The sequence below is a fragment of the Camelus bactrianus genome, chromosome X (assembly GCF_048773025.1).
Source record: "Camelus bactrianus isolate YW-2024 breed Bactrian camel chromosome X, ASM4877302v1, whole genome shotgun sequence".
Lineage (NCBI taxonomy): Eukaryota > Metazoa > Chordata > Mammalia > Artiodactyla > Camelidae > Camelus > Camelus bactrianus.
Window position 1 is genome coordinate 40147215 of NC_133575.1, and position 16706 is coordinate 40163920.

The 16706-nt window shown below is 55.4% G+C and overlaps 1 protein-coding gene and 1 non-coding gene across 4 annotated transcripts; both read right to left on the reverse strand.

Moving 5' to 3' along the window:
• Positions 1 to 2611: 2611 nt before the first annotated feature.
• LOC141576273 (melanoma-associated antigen D4) lies at positions 2612 to 10075 on the reverse strand. Of its 3 annotated transcripts, none has more exons than XM_074359047.1 (13): positions 9917 to 10075; positions 8754 to 8964; positions 7677 to 8492; positions 7069 to 7275; positions 6905 to 6968; positions 6595 to 6674; positions 6096 to 6187; positions 5405 to 5484; positions 5279 to 5321; positions 4824 to 4886; positions 3768 to 3882; positions 3008 to 3438; positions 2612 to 2818 (listed from the first exon to the last, which is right to left on the reverse strand). In XM_074359047.1, the coding sequence occupies exons 2-13, from the start codon at positions 8961 to 8963 to the stop codon at positions 2809 to 2811; spliced, it is 2211 nt and encodes a 736-aa protein (XP_074215148.1). In that variant the 5' UTR covers position 8964; positions 9917 to 10075; the 3' UTR covers positions 2612 to 2808. The 3 variants fall into 3 exon arrangements, with proteins under 3 accessions (XP_074215148.1, XP_074215150.1, XP_074215149.1); XM_074359049.1 differs by having other exon boundaries at positions 3003 to 3438; XM_074359048.1 differs by lacking the exon at positions 9917 to 10075 and adding an exon at positions 9622 to 9858.
• LOC123617203 (small nucleolar RNA SNORA11) lies at positions 4110 to 4237 on the reverse strand. The gene has a single exon (XR_006725332.1). It is a non-coding gene; the product is annotated as a small nucleolar RNA SNORA11 (small nucleolar RNA).
• Positions 10076 to 16706: the final 6631 nt, after the last annotated feature.

Below are 16706 nucleotides of genomic sequence, written 5' to 3' on the forward strand. Positions count from 1 at the left end.
AACACTGGGATATGTCAACTGCTTCCAAATAAAACTACCTGTATTTGCTGAAATGCGAACGAGGGCAGCTGGCCTGGCAAGGGACTTCTGTGTCACCCTCAGGGGTGAGAGTCCATTGCCGACTGGGATGCTGACATGTTGGCCTCTCGGGGATGCTGCAGTGAGGGTGTGTGAGGACAGTGCCAAGCCGGACATGTCAGGAGGCTGGACGGGTGATGGCAAGTCTTCAAATTCTCCTCAGGAGCAGGGAAGCCACGAGGGCTGGGGTTCCGCCCCAGTGAAGGGGCTGGGGAGCAGTATGGGTTTCCTGGGTGGGCGGGAGGGTGGGTGTCTGCAGAGTGGTGAGGTGGGGGTGTCGCCCCCATGGCACGGTGAGCCCCTCGAAGGCAGTGGCAGCACACTACGGGGGGCACAGCACACATCAGGCCTCAAGGAGTCCTGGGTTCGAGTCGCAGCTCTGCCACCTGCTGGCTGTGGGACGTAGGGCAAGTGTGTTCCCTCTGAGAGCCTCAGTGTCCTCATCCATGGAATGGGCCTGATCACCCCTCCTATCGGGGCTGTCTGGTAAATGAAATCAAGGCCACGCTAGTAATTGCATGTCAATATTCAGGATAACTTCGTGCCTAATAGTCAATGACTGGATGCAAGTGAATCGGTGAACGCTTCACAACAAACGTCTGAGGAGTCAGAGGGCACAGGCTTGGGCCTGGGGCGAAGCTGTGGGAGCTGCCCAGGTGCGTGCACCCCTCAGCCAAGGCCCTGGCACGTAGCAGGGCCTCAGAAAGCACTTGCTGAGACGGGTTGAGGGCTTTTGTCGGGGGAAGCCTGTGGGAAGCCCGGGGCTGAGGGCAGCAGGTCCTGTTTGCCCTGTGAGGGAGGAGGATTTAGGCCGCCTCTGATGTGACCATCCTCTGCTTCTGGGGGACCCGCAGTCTGTCCACCTTCCCCAGGCCCCCCCTTCCTCCTTTCCCCCAAGGCTTCCCGTCTGCTCTCTTCCTCTCTGCCACCCTGCTGTCAGCACTGCCCCCTGCAGAGCCAGGGGAGCAGGGCCCAGGCAAGGAGAGGACAACCGCAGGGAAGAGGGGAGCAGGGGATAGCGCTGCAAGCCTGGAGGCTCGGGGAGGTGGCGAGGCCCCAGCACCCCACCTCTGAGGGCCGATTTCTCCTCCTTTCCAGATGAGCTGCCGTACCTCAAGTGCCTGCTGCACACAGCGCTCAAACGGACGCCTGCGGCTTTTGGTGAGCATCTTCCCCTTGCCCCTCAAAAGGCAGGTGTCTGCTCTGTGCACAACAGGGTATGGGAGGTTCCCAGGGCGAAGGAGCCAGAAATGTTGACGTGTCATTTACTGTGCCAGGGCTGGGGTCCCAAATCCCAGACCCTTCATCTGGAAAGCAGGACCTGGGAGGGGACTCAATTTATCAGAATCAAAGAGTCCATGGGGTCAACCTCAACCCAGCAGCCAGGGAGGCAGAAATCAAAGCACCAAGAGGGCGGAAACCCACCTGTAGCCCATGCTTAGGGGAGGGCCCGCACCGAAACATCTTCCTCGGGGGGGAGTGACCAGGCCGACCCTCCGACGGGCTGCACTAGTGGCTCAGGGCTCTGCCGTGGCTCTCTGGGGATCCTGAACCATTTTTGAGCGAGGGGACCCGCGTTTTCGTTTCCAGGGGGCCTGGCCAATGAGGTAGCGGGGGCTGGGTCAGGACTCAGGTCTGGCTGAGAGACGGGCAGCTCTTCTCTGGGCAAAGAGGCAAGTAGGTGGTGGGGGCGAGGTCCTTATACCACTCTCTCCCTCCCCTCAACCTGAGGCCTTGTCCTCCAAGCTGTGGACATCACTGGGAGTCCCAAGAAAGCCCCACACAAGGCCCCTTTCTACAAATGAGCCCCTTCCCACGGGTCCAAAGTGGCTCTGCCCTCACTGTCGTCCACCTGGGGAATCAGTCCTAGCCCAAGCCAGCAGGCGTGACCCAGTCCTTGAAGGCACCGGGACCTAGGCCGGGCCTTGGCCCAACTGGGAGAGCCTTGCTTCCAGTGAAGAAGGGCCCAGAGCCTCCCGAAAAGCCTCGGGTCAGGGTCACGGCAACAGGCTGTCCAGGTCTGCATGCAGCTTCACTTTCAATAAATTGACTCTCAGCAGTCATGGCTTCCCTTCTACCTGCTCGACGGGTGGGAGTGTCACTGAGGCCTTCCTCGCTGTCCTCTAGACTCACTCGGTCTGAGGGATGAGCTCCTGAAACGGCGGAGGGCGAGGGGAGGCTTCCCGGAGAGTGACTCCGAAGACTAGGTGGCGGAGGCAGGTCCTGCTGGGTGTCTGTCGACCCTGTCCCTTGGTGGGAGGGACCGGCCACCAGCCCACAGCTCTCCACCCCATCCCTGCTCCTGCGGAACCCCGTTGGTGTCTAACTGGGGCCCCACCGTGTAGGAAATCACGAAACCGTGTGGTCGGAGCCTCTCACAGCTCACGGTCTCCACGCTCAGCGGGCACCCGCGCACCTCCCAGGCCCTCCCCACGCCTCCCTGCTCTTTAGGCTGAGGCGGCCTGGCCTCACCTGTCCCAGAGGGCCCGAGCACCTGCCACACCTGCCCAGGAAAAGGAGGCAGAGTCCAGGCTGATTTTGCAACTTTAATGAAACACTGATACCAAAACCACGACAGCACGACAAAAGCACACGACGAAAGCGGGAAGGGCAGAGAGCGCTGCATCTTGCAAGCCGTCTTCCGTGGACGGTGGACAGGGAGATGCTCCTAGAGTGCTCTGTCGGGAGGGGCCGAGGCGGCACTCGGGCTCGAAGGGGCTGCTGGGCTCCTCAGCGTTGCCTGCACACCCAAGACACAAAGGCCACAGCAGAAGTCCCATGACACGTGAGACGAGAGGGAGAGAAGGGGCAGACCCAGTGTCTTCTCATGTTCTCCTCGTTCCCCCCATGCCCAGGCTTTCCCTGCCTCCTGGCAGCCCCGCCACCCCGACCCCCTTTCATAATCTCAAGGATGGACTCGGAACCTTACTGAATCCAGGAGAAGAAGCTGGCACTGGTCCTGGCGGCATTTCTGGTCCGGATGGTGGAGCTGGTGCTGGGGCCGTCGAGGAGGCTGGTGCTGGCCGCAGCATTGGTGCCGCTGCTGACGCCAGCCCTCCAGGTGGCCCTCCGGTTGGCACGGTTGCTATTCAGAATGTACTGATGGTATCGGGCCCAGAAAGCGAAGGGGATCCGGGCCCAGGCGTCGCCGAAATCTCCGTCCTCATCCCAGGTCAGCAGCTCGACCTGTATGTCGTCCCAGCTCCACCGCCCAACCAGAGCCTCGTCCCCGATGTTCATCTGGGCCCTCATCCGCGCCCTGGCGTGTTCCTCAGCCATATCCACATCCATCGTCTTGAAAGCGTCATCCACGGCCTCCAAGAAATGAGCCCTCCATTCCCGGGGGTCTCGGTTCTGATACTGCCATGGAACAACAGCACCGTCCCAACAGCTGCCCCCCTCCTCCGCTGAGCACCTGCTTCCTGCCTGCCCCTTCCTCAGCGCTTGATGGAGTCTTTGTAAAAATCAACCCAACTGGAATCGGGCTCCTACTCTTCTGCGCCAGACCTGGGATTCCGCCCCCTCCACTCCCTACGTCTGCGAACCTGTGTGAGTGAGTGAATCGGGAACCTCTGTGGCCTCACTATCCTCACTGGATGAACGGCAGGACAAGTCCGGGACCCAGGAACGAACAAGGGACGGGAAGCGCCAGCCCCAGTGCCTGGCCCTGAACAGAGGCTCCACGTTACCTGGGCGATGAATCTCAGCACCCTCATCTTGCTGGTCTCGTGGTGGGCTCGCAGGCCCCAGAGGAACTCATACTCAGGGGGGCTGCTGTTGGGGATCTTCTTGTACTCCAGGTACCTAAGCGAGACAGAAAAAGAAACCTGCCGCCAGCCACACAGACCTGCTGCCGCACGAATGGCTCCCAGGCGGCCCCTTCCCAGCCCGGGCTCCTGCAGGACTGCCCTGGCCCTCCAGCCCTTGCCTCCTTCCCAGGCTCGCTCCCGGGCTGTCTGCTCTGATGATGAGGCCTTCACAGCCTCAGGCCATTGGTCCTGCCCAGCGGCCACGGGGAAGTGCGGGGGGACACGTGTATGGGGTTTGCTCAGGAAGGCCATGAGATTCGTGCCTCTGCTCACAAGGAACCCAGATCCCTGTCGGGTGTGTTGTAAACAGAGGAGACATTTCTTCAGGCCCCCTGCTCTGAGCACAGCCCACCACAGGGGCTCCTTGGTGGCCTGGCTGAGCCCTGGGGCAGTCGCCCACAGAAAATGACAGTGAGTTCAAGATACTGCCAGCCCAGAGCAGCGCACACCAGGCATCCTCCCCATCACTGGTGTGTGTGTGTGTGTCTGGGGGTGGGGGTGCTGTGCTCGCTCACGGGCCTGTGTGAGTGCACACGTGGACTTCAAGCACCAAGGACAGGCTGGGCCTCAGCTAGGAGGTCAGCAGGGCAGGGCTCCAGGCTCAAATGGCCCTTAACCCGCCGAGGCCACGCTCAGACATCCACCCTCTGGGCGGCCTGCTCCTGAGATGTAAAGGAGGGGACGTTCTCTAAGAGCCTGGGGGGCAGGTGATGAATGAGGCGGTGGTTGCATCCCGCCCTCCTCGTGCTCTCGGTCCACATGTGCCCCCTTTTCCCAACCTCCCCGGAACCCTCCTCCCCCAACGCTCACAGCCCCTCACTCACACCGCACACTGTCCCTCTCCTTCACGTGTGGGCTGAGGAACGGCTTCCTCAGTCAGGCCAGCACACGAGGAAGGTCTGGGTGTGAGGCAAAGTTAACTCAGTCAGTACTCACTTCTGCTTCACAAAGTCGTCTGTAATGAGTTTCCTCAGATCGCCAAGGAACGGGTGCCTGACCCTGAGTGCGAGGAAAGGAATCCAGGACTAGAGACACTGGAGGACTGGAGCCCTCCCTAGCAGGACTGAGCACTCCCCGGCCTGGAGAGCGTCCCCATGGAGGCCTGGGCAGGCAGCAGAAGCCACTGCTCAGCCATGCCCCTGACAGGGGTCTGATGGAGCCTCCAGTCCTGACAGTTTCTCTTAGACCTCCTGCGGGAAGAGGGCAGCCACACGAAGCAGAGAGGGGACTCAGAGCTCAGGACCATTTCTCCACCACCCTGGTGGGACCCATTGCACTGTACCTAGTCCAGGACGCCACTCCCCACCCAGACCACCAGGCTACCGCGATCCTGGGGCCTCTTGTGGCCAAGGACACACAGGGCAGTGGGAGCCCTGAGCCCCCAGTCATACCCGGAGCGTAGTCCCATCTTGCGTAGAGCATCCCAGAGGACAGCTACGAGGGGAGATGAGGTACGAGAACTTAGTGCACGAAGGTCAGACCGCGGGCGACCCCCCAGCTGCAGGTCAGCCACTCACCCTCGCTAGCACGGTTGCCGTTCATGAAGATGACTCCCAGAATCACCAAGAGGAGGCTCAGCCTGGGAGTGTCCTTGGTCCTGAAGGCGCGGGAAGAGGGATCCTGTCCAGTAGCCATTTCCCCGAGACCACAGCCGGCTCACCCACCTTGCCTCGCCTCTCCCAGACCGCTGCACTACCGGGCAGTCCCTCCCACTCTGCACTGCCTGCTACCTGATCCAGACAATTCACTCCCCCGCCTGAGACTGAGTCACTTCGTCCATCAAGGGAGGATGCGAACACCTCTTCCCAGGGTAGCGCCGAGGATGGGCTTAGGCGGGGAGCAAACGCTTGGGAACCACGTCCAGAGACACAACCAGCCCTTCCCTGCCCTCGGCTCATCGCATCGGGAGCCCAACTCGACGGGAGGCTCCCCTCAGGGCCACTCTGCCAAGCCCTGGCCAGGCGCTGACAGGAAGAGTTGAGCAAGAGGCCTGTTTTCCTAGGAACTTGGGGGAAGGGTGGGCAGCGGTGAAGCCTGGAGAGCAGCAAGGCCTCGCCCCAGGCTACTGCCCCTGCCAGCCCTCAACTACATGGCCCTGCTCACTGTGGGTGGGAGCTGGGCTCTGCCCTCCACCCTGTTTTCCTGTTTTCCTGAGTTCGGTGGGGAGGCACCACCAAGGAAGGCCATCACCCTCCTGCCCTCTCTCACTTTCCCAGGAGGCGGGCTGAAGAATCCCGGGTGCAGACGAGGATGTAGAGGTGTTCTTCCTTGTCGATCTCCTTCAGGTGGATCCCGAACTTCTACGTGGGGGACAAAAACAGAACGTGAGATCAAACGTCCTTGCTGGGCATCCTGCCTGCAGGCAGCCACTCAGTTCCCCGTTAGAACTTTTCCTCAGTGGGGAACCCAAAGCCCTGGGCGTGGACGGAAGGAGAGGGGCCACAGAGGGACTGCCCTGTGGGAGCTCTGGCACTGCCGGCTGAGGCAATGGGTCCCACGTCAGGAGACAAGACATGCTCGGAGAGGAGCACGAGGGAGAGGCACCTAGGGAAGGAGGGACCCAGTGGAAGCTCCCGTGTGCAGAGGCCAAGGAGGGCTCCCTTCCACAGCAGAGCTTCCCCACATTGGGTCTCGGGGGCTGCAGGGTGCAAGGTTCCCTGCTGCTCCTGTTCCACGGGGCTGCCCCCTCCCCCGGCCCCGTGCCCACCTTCTCCAGAGTGTAAGTTGCTCGTTCAATGATCTCAGGGAAATGTTCGTCGTATTCTCGGATGACGTCCTTCAGCATGTCTGCGGGAGAGGAGGGCGAGGAAAGCACCGGGCTGAGCAGGGGCCACAGGGCAGCAGCCCCTCGGTCATCCCTGCTGAGGGGGGCGCAGTCAGGCAGGCCCCCACACTGTGCACCCGGAGCGATCAATCAGCCAGGGCCCGATGGGTGCGGGCAGGTGATGGGAGGCCCACAGGACAGGGCTGGGGGAGGGGGGGAGGGCAGAGATCAGGGAGGGGCACAGGTTGCCCACCTGAGCGCTTGATGGGGATCTTCTTGTAGTCTTTAATCATCAGATATTTCACCAACTTATTTGCCTGGAGAAGGAAGAGCACATGGGGGATCAAGGCGTGGGGGACCTCAAAGAACTGGCCCCCTGGGGAGGAGGAGGGAGATGGGGAAAGGCAGGCCTCTTACCCTCTCTTGCAGAAGGGTCACGTTGCGGGGCGGCAAGCACAGTACGTGCCGTGAGGGTACCTGGGACCTCAGGGCCATCGGGGGCCGGGGGGCTGGCTGAGGCCGCACCGTCGTCACTGGGGGCTGCGATGCCCTCCAGGTCGGTGGGACCACGGGAGGCTCTCTCTCCTCCTCGCTGCTCTCATATTCGTCATCCAGGTGCTTGGACTGTAGCATTAGAGAGAGGACAGACTCAGGGCCCGCAGGCTCCCGGTCCAAAAGGCTTGGCACACATCTTAACCAGAGCAGGTACTTGGAAACAGGGGTAGTACGAACAGCGGATGACATGTGCTGAGTGCTTACTAAGTGCCAGGCACTGAGCCAACCACTCCTCCCTCCAGGCCCGAGGGTAGGGACTCCGTGGAGTAAAAACATGCTAGTAAACGTGCCTTGGAGAAACACGGGCCAGCTGAGAGAACAAGAGGGCAGGGGGGGAGGGGAGCGGAGGGGAGCGGAGGGGAGCGGAGGGGAGGGGAGAGGCGGGGCACAGGAGAGGAGGAAGCAGAGGGAGGAGAGGGCAGAGAAAGCAGGAGAGCCAAGGGGGGCTGGGGACAGCATGGAGGTCTCACCTTCTTTGTCCTCTTGCCTCCAGTCCTGGCCCTGGGCTCAGCACTCTGCTGAGCGGTGGCAGCTGCCTCCTCAGGCTCAGGGATGCTCGTGGCCATCTTGGCCTTGGCAGCGGCTGTTGCCGCCACATTCTGAGGCTCCACCCACCGAGTCTTGGCCAGAGCCTTCCCAGACTTGGTCGTCTTGGGCCTAGTGGCTGCCCCCTCCCCGGCAGAGGCCGCCTGCGGTCCCCCGGAGGCAGCACTGGGGCCCTCTGTGGCAGCCTCTTGGGCTGGGGCGGGTCTCTTGGGGCGTGGGAAGGCCATGCCACTGACACCTGCCGGCTGGCTGAAATCAAAGACATCGTTCTGACCCAGGAGGGCTGTCTTGGGCCGGGTGGCCTCTGTCCCACTGGTGCACGGGGCCTGGGAGAAAACACAGGCCGAACTAGGGCCCTCGCTAGCAGCCTCCTGGCCCTGGGAGGATGTCTGGGGCGGCGTGGAGGTTGCGGGAGCCCCGGGGGCGGCCATCTCGCTGTTGACTAGCATCTGAGAGCTGTGCGGAGAAGCGAGGCTTGTCTCAGGGGTGGCTGCCTGAGCCTCGGGCTGGGCATCTCCCCCTGAGGCCTGGCCTGTGGCCACTGAGTGGTTAGCGACCACCTGATTGTAGGTGGCCCGGGCGGCAGCGGCAGCGGCCCGAGCAGCTTGGTTGGAGGCGGCGGCACGGGCTACGCTGGCAGCACGGGCGGCAGCCTCGTTGGCAAGTGTTTCTGGATCCAGTCGAAATGCCTCCATCAGAGTCCTGGCCAGCATAGGGTTTTCCAGTTCCCAGGGCTCATTCTGCAAGACCAGGGAGGGGAGGGGAAGGCAGACAGCTCCACAGGCTCTCCCTGTGCTGGCCAGCCTCCTCTCAGGGGCCAGCATCCCCGACCACCCCCACAGCCTCCCCAACCCCTGTTCTCCCAGCAGGAGAGGGAAGGTTTGGGGAAGCTGGGCAGTCCTTCCCCATTCAACCCTCTCCCTTCACCCACCCTCACCCTCAGCCTCCCTGGAGTCACAGGAGAGAAGGCCCAGGGCTAGCAGGTGGCCAAGGGGCCTCACCGCTAAGATGCGGAAGCCTGGACCCAGGCTCCCAAAGGCTCTGAGGATACGGATGTCAAAGCTGGTGAGGGCGCCGTAGCCTCCAAAAGCACCAAATTCTTCATAGTCGTTTCCTTCAGCCATCTCTTCCTCCCCGACGTCATCGCTACCCTCGTCCATGTCTTCCACGTTGTAGCCTTCGGATTCCATGCGGTAGCTTCCCTCAGCCATGCTGGGGGTCCCAAGGAGAAGAGAGCTCAGCCTGAGAAAGCAGGGGGAGGCCTCTTCCGGGGGAAGGGGCGGGATCCCTGGGAGGTTGGGGAGGGGGCAGCAATCATCAGGTTACCAGGCAGTAGGTACAAGGGGGTGGCGGAGTGAGGGCTGCAGGGGGAAGAGTCTGTCAGAGACAGAACCCCAGGAGAAGGATAGGGGAGGTCGGAGGAGACCCGAAACTGAAAGGGGACTTTAGGACAGGCAGGCTCCCCATCCCAGTGGCTGGATTGGAACAGGGGGTGGACTGGCGGGCATGGGTCCCAAGAGTCACAGTGGGGATGCGTTGACAGAGGCAGAAATAAAGCGCTCGAATTTAATGGCTGGAGCAGGGGGCTAGGCTGCGGGCGGGGGAGCAGGTGAGATGAGAGGGCTCAGAACACGGGAGCCTCGGGAAGCTCTGGGAAAATGAATCGCAGGGACCCTTTGACTAGGTCCGGGTCGGGGGAATTCAGCTGATCCCGACCGGTCTAGGTTGGCCTCATATAGGACCGCTCCGGGTGGATGGGGTGGGGTCCTCGGACCAGGTGAGGCTTAAACTGGAGCGACGGAGGTCTCAAATGCAACTCCAGGAAGGGGGCAAAGCGGTCAGCTCCGCTGGAGTGATCTCTGAGCTCACCGTGCTTGGGGTGGGGGTGGGGCCTCTGCTCTCAGGAAGCCCAGCAGGCAGCACACTGGTCTGCTAAAGGGGTTCAGAGGGTGGGCTCCGGTGCAAGCAGGGCTCAGGTCGTGGAGCCAGCGTCTGGCGGCGGAGGTGGTGGAGCTGGCGGGGCGCTCCTATCTAGACTGCGGGTCCAACGGGTTCGGTTCTGCGTGCTTGGGCTTTGTTCAGATCCGGGGGTGGGGGTGGGGAGGGCGCGGCGTACCGGCTTCCACTCGCCCTCTCCTGGTCCTGCCTGGGGCTGGATCCTTACCTTCCCTGGAGCTCCAATGGCGTCCGTCCACAGCACCAGGAACCCCGCAGCCGCGCCCTCGCCTACTGCTGCCAGCACAGCAGCTCCGACCACCCCGCCCCTTTGCTCCGCGCACCCCGGGCGGCTGGGCAGCCTGCGCATGCGTCGACCCCTCCAGCCGGCCCGCTTTCCCAACAAAAGCCCTTTCCAGTGGGTCCCCAGTGCGCATGCGATTCCGCGAGTGGGTGGGCGGGATTGGGGGGGGGCGTTTGCTCCTTCCCGCCAGATTCCCCTCTCGCGCCCCCCACCGCAGGCCCTGGAGTTCCGTTCCACCCATCCATCACCTACCCTCAATCCCCCCACTTCTGCACAATTCTTCTCAGCCCTGCCCTCCCCTTGCCTCCAAGTTGCTCCAGTGTGGTCTGGAATACACTATGCCCCTCTCCCCAGCATGACCCCCTAGCTCACCGGTAACAGAGGTCTCTAGCTGAGTCTCTAACTGCAAGGAGAGAAATGGAAATGGGGAGAGGATGCCAGTTCCCTTTGTGTTCCCTCCACTATCCATCTCTGGCTCCCAGACACCCTGGGAACATCGGCTTCCCCTGCACTCTTTCTGCAGCTTGTGTGTCCCAGCCCTTACTGTGCTGGGCGTTGTCTTCCTCTCATAGCAGCCCCAGGGGAGGCGGGGTGGATGTCACCGCCCCCATTTTACAGATCGGAAAGCCGAGGCACAGACAGGCACATGACAAGACCGTGGAGCCAGGAAATGAAAAATGCAGAATGGGGGCCCGGGTCTTCCTGACTCCCAAAACCCATCTTCCACTCGTGCTGGCCCCGGAGGCTGAGGCACCCTCCCCTCTTCAGTTTGAGTAACGGATCCACCCCACCTCCCCTGCCCTGGTCAACATCTGTCCAAACAACCAAGGTTTGTGTTCTCTGAGACCTAAGCTCTTGCTCTGCATCTGGGAGGACACAGGGAGAGGCCCCAGCCCCTACCCTCTGCCTGCTCTATGTGGGTCCGTCCAGGTGTGGGAATTGCCCCTTGGGGTCCACTCCCTGCTCCGACTGTCCGGCTTCTTCGCTGTGACTGGCACAAACGCGCTGCCCCTGAGGACTTCCTGGTGCCCACCGAAGTGGCAGGACAATCGGGCACTTGTGTGTCTGAGCCATGGCAAGCCCTGATTCAGAGTAAATGTTTGCCCTGGTTCCTTCCAGGCCTGAGGCCTGGGGCAGCTGTGATCTTGTGGGTAGAAGCTGGGCTGGACTTCAGGATTCCATGGATGGAGGGTCGGGCCAGTCTGTCGCTAGCTGTGCGAGCCCGCTCAGGTCACTGGACATCTCTGAGCCTGGCCTCTCAATATGCAAAATGGGAAGCAAAAGGAGCACTTAACTGGGGTCCTACCCAACAACACACACGCTGCTGCGTTTCCAGAATGACTGGGGAAAAATGCTCTGTTCCCATCTCAAATTGCACCTGTATTTTTTTTTTTAACGAACAAGCAAACAAAAGTGGACTTTTATATTCATTTTTATGTCAGCCTCTCCAGGACCCCTGTGTCTGAATGGAAGCTATTGCTAGGACCACAGCTTTTGCTCTCCAGTGACCAACATCCATTCTGCCTGGCTGGATGGCTTTCCTCAGCTGTTGCATAGCAACCGCCCCTGTCAGCTGCCTGTGCCTCTCCAGCCCTTCCTGTGTAAAGCGTTTCTGTGGGAGGCTGCCAGACCTTAGAAACGAAATCCTTGATGAACTGCTATATGCTAATAGAAGATGCTATGTTCCCATCTCACTCTGAAACTGCTTTGTACAAAATCCACAGCAGACTTTTATATTCGTCTTTGTTTTTTATTCTTATTTTTCTTTATCCTTTTTTTTTTTTTAAAGTATCATTGACATATAACAGTATATTCGTTTTGGATGTATAGCACAATGATTCAATATTTGTAATTATTGTGAAATGATCACCACAGTTAGTCCAGTTAACATCCATCACCACATAGAGTTTTAATTTTTTTCTGATGATAACTTTTATCATATTCATGTTTGGATCAGCCTCTCTATGTGCCATATACCATATAATTAAATTTGGTATTATACGCTAATAACTCCAAAATCTGCCACCCTACTTTGAACTTCACCTTTGAGATCCAAACCCATATATTCACTTGTCTACATGACATCTCCCCTTGGACGTCGCCAGGGCTCCTCACGGTGTTTCTGTCTCACTGTGGTATTGGTATATCCATCCCTCCCTCACACTCACATCCCCTGTCTTTCTTGTTTTTAAAAGTCCCATCTTCACAATCTCAACAAATGGCACCATGATGCACAGTACTCACTTCGAAAAACGAAAGTCACCTACCACCACTACCCCTTTCTCGTACGTGGCACCCAGATGGGAAACCTTTGCAGCTCTCCCAAGCTACCTCTCTGTGCAGCTCTCTTCCTGCCATTACTCCCAGAAATTTCTAGTCACGTTGGCCTCTTGGAATTCTCAGCTCTGTCTCCCTCTCTCAGGTTACCCGTCGAGCTGCGTTTGCGTTCAATCTCCCTGTGCTGCAGCCGGTAAACTCTGTCCAGGGAGAAGTTGTGGGGAACTGAGCGATCCAAGGAAACACCTCGTTAGTTTCCGTTCTCTTCGGGATCACTGCCGTGTGGCCCATGGTGCCACGACATAAAGCTTTATAACTTTTTCGGTTTATAGATACTTAGGTGGGAGAGCAGATTGGATTCATGTTAGTCCATCGTTGCTGGAAGCATGATAGCACTTAAATTTTTTTATGTTCAGACACTTTCACTGAGCACTGTGCTTTTAAGATATATCCACTCTGCTATGCATGGGTCAAAGTCTAAGTGACCATGCACAGGTAACACGTACTGTGTATTCATGACATTTCACTTATGTGTTCCCCTGGAGACATAAAATCGTACTTCTTATATCAGGCAATAAAAAGCCATTGAAGGTTTCTAAGCAAGGTGTTGTCATATTGGGTTTTATGCTCATTTTGTTAAAAAGGATTTTCTGGAAAAAGGTGCAGAGACTTGTAGAGCGGCAAGAATAGAAAAACCAAGAAACTGATTAGGAGGCTCTTTTCAGCAGACTGGGGAGAAAGAATGCTGACTCTTACAAGAGCCCACCAGGAAGATGGAGATGCTTGTTCACCATTCATTTCTTGGGGAGTTCCTTCCTAATTGGTCCTAAGTGGTCTGCTCCTCTTTTCTGGATTTATATCAGAATGGCAGCACTCTTCTGTATTCCTAGGAATAACAGTGATGCAAAAGCAGGTCTACTGGCAACCAGAATGTCTGTTGATATGAGGGCTGGTTCAGGCTTCCTGAATTCCATTGGTTCCTCACACCTGATTTTTTTTTTTTTCCTCAGGGGTTCATGCACAAAGCTCACATGACATGAAGCCTGTTTCTGATTCTTATGCTGGTTCTCACAGAAGCAGTGTATCCTCATTTTCTCTCTCAATACTTTGACTGTAACGTTTATGCTGCCCAAAGGGGCAAATACATCCCTTTGCTGGCCCACTGGCTTCTTCTATTCTTTGGTTGTACCAGTAACAGAATTGATCATTTCAGGTCTTCCTCAGTAACTACTTCCACATATCAAACTCCTTTCTTTCCTCGTACAGAACACTGTTTGATGTACTTCACATTTTACAATTGCTTTGAAATAGACAACACATATCACTACTGCTCTTTTTGGAAATGTTTTTCAGCTATTATTCGGTTGTCTGTTGGTAATGTTTTGCTCTGTTCTTTTTGGCTTCTCACCAGTCACCACCCTCATCCCTGAAAAAGAAGGATCTGAGAATCAAAAGGAGTTATCTGATGATCGCTTTTTCTTGCTGACCACTCTCTGAATGAGCCTCACAAGTGTGCTGCTTGATCAACCTCTTGCTTAGACCTGTGTTAACTGTCCTGAGCCTACTGTTAACCCCTGGGAAACCGGTGTCGTACTCTCATAAGCTCTCATCATGCTTGCTTTACTCTGTCCTCCCCAAATACATCCCACTGAGGGGCCATACACCATTACACGAAGGTACCCAAATATGTTCATTGCAAACTTTAACTCATTGTCTCAGGGGAATGGAGTGGAGGGAGGATCTGATGGTAAACTAAGGTCATCATATCAGAGATTTCTGTGTGGTTAGCCCTCCTCCACTTCAGTTCATGCAAGTCCTCAGGACGTTACCTGTAATCCTCCATCAGCTTACGGTCACAATTCAGGCCCCTGGTGAATTATAACAAAGCACAGAGCTTGGGAAATATTAGCATTTCAACGCCAAAATATGGCTGTTTCTTTCTACTGAGTCTCATTCATCTAACATCACCCGCAAAAATGTCCTTGGGATCAAGTGATCATACTTACAACCTTTTTGCAGCTTGTGATAGTCAATTCTCTGGTTCATTTTAGAGGTTTGATAAAAGAAATTCCCAAAACCGGCAGCAAGGCAACTTCCATCTGGAATTCTTGCTTTGTCCCCGAGGGGACTCAGTCTCTTTCCAGCACCCCACAGTGGGGAGTGTTCCCTGGTATACATAGGAAAGACTTGATAAGATACTTCTTGTTTTCCTTTCTACAAAAGCGACGCACACATCAGTCTCTTGCCTTTACAGTATGTGCTTCCCACATAGCCACCTGAATGGAGCCTGCTTCAGAATGAGGAGTGAGTTCTTGTCCCTGTCCCGTTCTCTGCAGCCTTGTCATTGGTGCGATCCCAGCTGCTAGGTTTTCACCAGAAGCAATGAATGGAGTAGGACCTTTGTTGCCTTAAATTTCTACAAACCGCTTTAGTTTTTCATGGCTGATGTTAAGAGCTGGTGCTGATGGAAAGAAAAAGGGGCTTGTCTGGAATTCATTATTTCAATCATCACCCAGTAAGGCGTGCTGTCGGGGAGGGGTGCTCCTTTGATTTCTGCCTGCCCTTGGTTTTCTGCTTGTCACTTTGCAGTCCCACTTTCTTTCTCTCTCCTCCATCTCTCTCTGTTGCTACCTCTCTGTCTCCCTCCGTCCTGTGTCTTTTCAGTCCTCCAGCTGGGTTTTTTTCTCAGTCCCTCCTTCTCCTTTCCATTCATTATCCCATGTTCCACGTTGTGAATCTTTCATCCCTTTGTTGTCCCTCATATACCTCTGTCCATTTCCCACTGCCAGACCCATGTGGAGCCACATCTGTGGGAAAACCACGAATATGCACATTCATCCACCAATCCCTCTGCCATCCCATTTTCAATTCATTCATCCCATTGTTCATTCATTTATTCCTCTCACAAGCATATTTGAGAGTCGATAATATACTAGGCACTGGACCAGGCCCCCAGGATATGCAGTGGATAACAAAACAGACAGTGGTAACCTTCACCCTGGGGCTTGCAGTGGAACGATGAGCCAGATGTTTCAAAAGGATCCCTCTAACGGATATGTACAAATACATTGGTCCTGACAAATACTGACAAGTGCTATGAGAAAGGAAAATAGGTCAAGTAATTTACATTGAGAATGAAGTTGTATGTGGCCAGGAAAGATCTTCAGGAAGAAATGATAAGTGAGCTGAGACCTCAGAAATAAGCATGAGGTAGACGGAAGAACAGAAGACAAGGGGTTACCACTTCAGGGTTTCCAGGAGCAGCCTAGGAGAAGTCCCTAAGGCAGTAACAAGTGTGACTTCTGCAGGGCCTGAGAGGTCAGACTAGTTCAAGTAAAGGGAGGGTAGGAATATTTGAGGATCAGAGGGTTGAGAAAATCGTAATCCAGCTCATATCACTGTTGTCATCATTCTGTCCAGCCCCTCATTTGCCATTCATTTATCCAGTCCTTTTTGTTCCTATTTTCCACTCCCACTCCATGCTTCTCATGAAGACAAGGATTCTAGTTTCTTTACTATGTATCATTTTTCTTTATGCAATTGAAAATTGTGTACTGTGAGACAGTTTGCTCTTGATTTACATAAGCTTATTCTTAGATATATTGAATTTACATATCATATATCACATATATAATTCCTCTCTCTTTTTTTTTTTACAGCTTTCTTGTGGTATAATTGACACCCAGTAAATTTTACGTATTTATAGTGTACAATCTGATGAGTTTCGGCATATAAACACATCTTTGAAGCAATTGCCATAGTCAAGATAATGAACATATTTGTGATACCTGTGATGGTTAGTTTTACATGCCAGTTTTGCCAGGCCTTAGTACCCAGTTATTCAACCAAACATTTTCTATGTTTTGCAGTGAAGGTATGCTGTAGTTGTGATTGACATCTATAAACACTTGACTACTTAGTAAAGGAGATTATCCTCAGTAATTGGAGTCAGCCTCTTCCAGCGAGTTGAGAGAACTTAAGTGAAAAATTGAGTTTTCCCTGGGGAAAAAGAAATTTCACCTGTGGACTACAGCATTAGTGTCTGCTTTAGAGTTTTGAGGCCACTGTTTTCTGACCGAGCTTGTCCTACAGATTTTTAACTTAGCTTGCACCCGAAATCATGTATGCTAACTTCTAGCAATCTCTCTCTCCCTCTCTCTGTCTCTTCTTCATTTCTCTCTCCCTCTGTGGTAATTAGAGTATTTCTAGAGGAAAAGAATCTTAAAGATGAACTTTCTCAATTTGTTCTGTTTTTTTTTTCCCAGATAGCTTCTGTAATCTGATTAGATTGAAAGGCACTTATATTACTATCTGTTTAAGACAAACAGATACACTAATGGGTTAATATACATACAAAACAGGGTAACCACAAGCTGAAAACTTACAATAGAGTCACAAAAAGCAAAAAGAAACCAAGATAATACAAAGGAAAATTATC

Excerpts from the sequence above, each read along its gene's own strand:
- LOC141576273 (XM_074359047.1), bottom strand. The coding sequence starts at position 8,963 with ATGGCTGAGGGAAGCTACCGCATGGAATCCGAAGGCTACAACGTGGAA. Across the intron at positions 8,493-8,753 it reads CAGGCTTCCGCATCTTAGCG|AATGAGCCCTGGGAACTGGA; the intron begins GTGAGGCCCCTT and ends CTGGTCTTGCAG. Across the intron at positions 3,883-4,823 it reads GACGACTTTGTGAAGCAGAA|GTACCTGGAGTACAAGAAGA; the intron begins GTGAGTACTGAC and ends TGTCTCGCTTAG.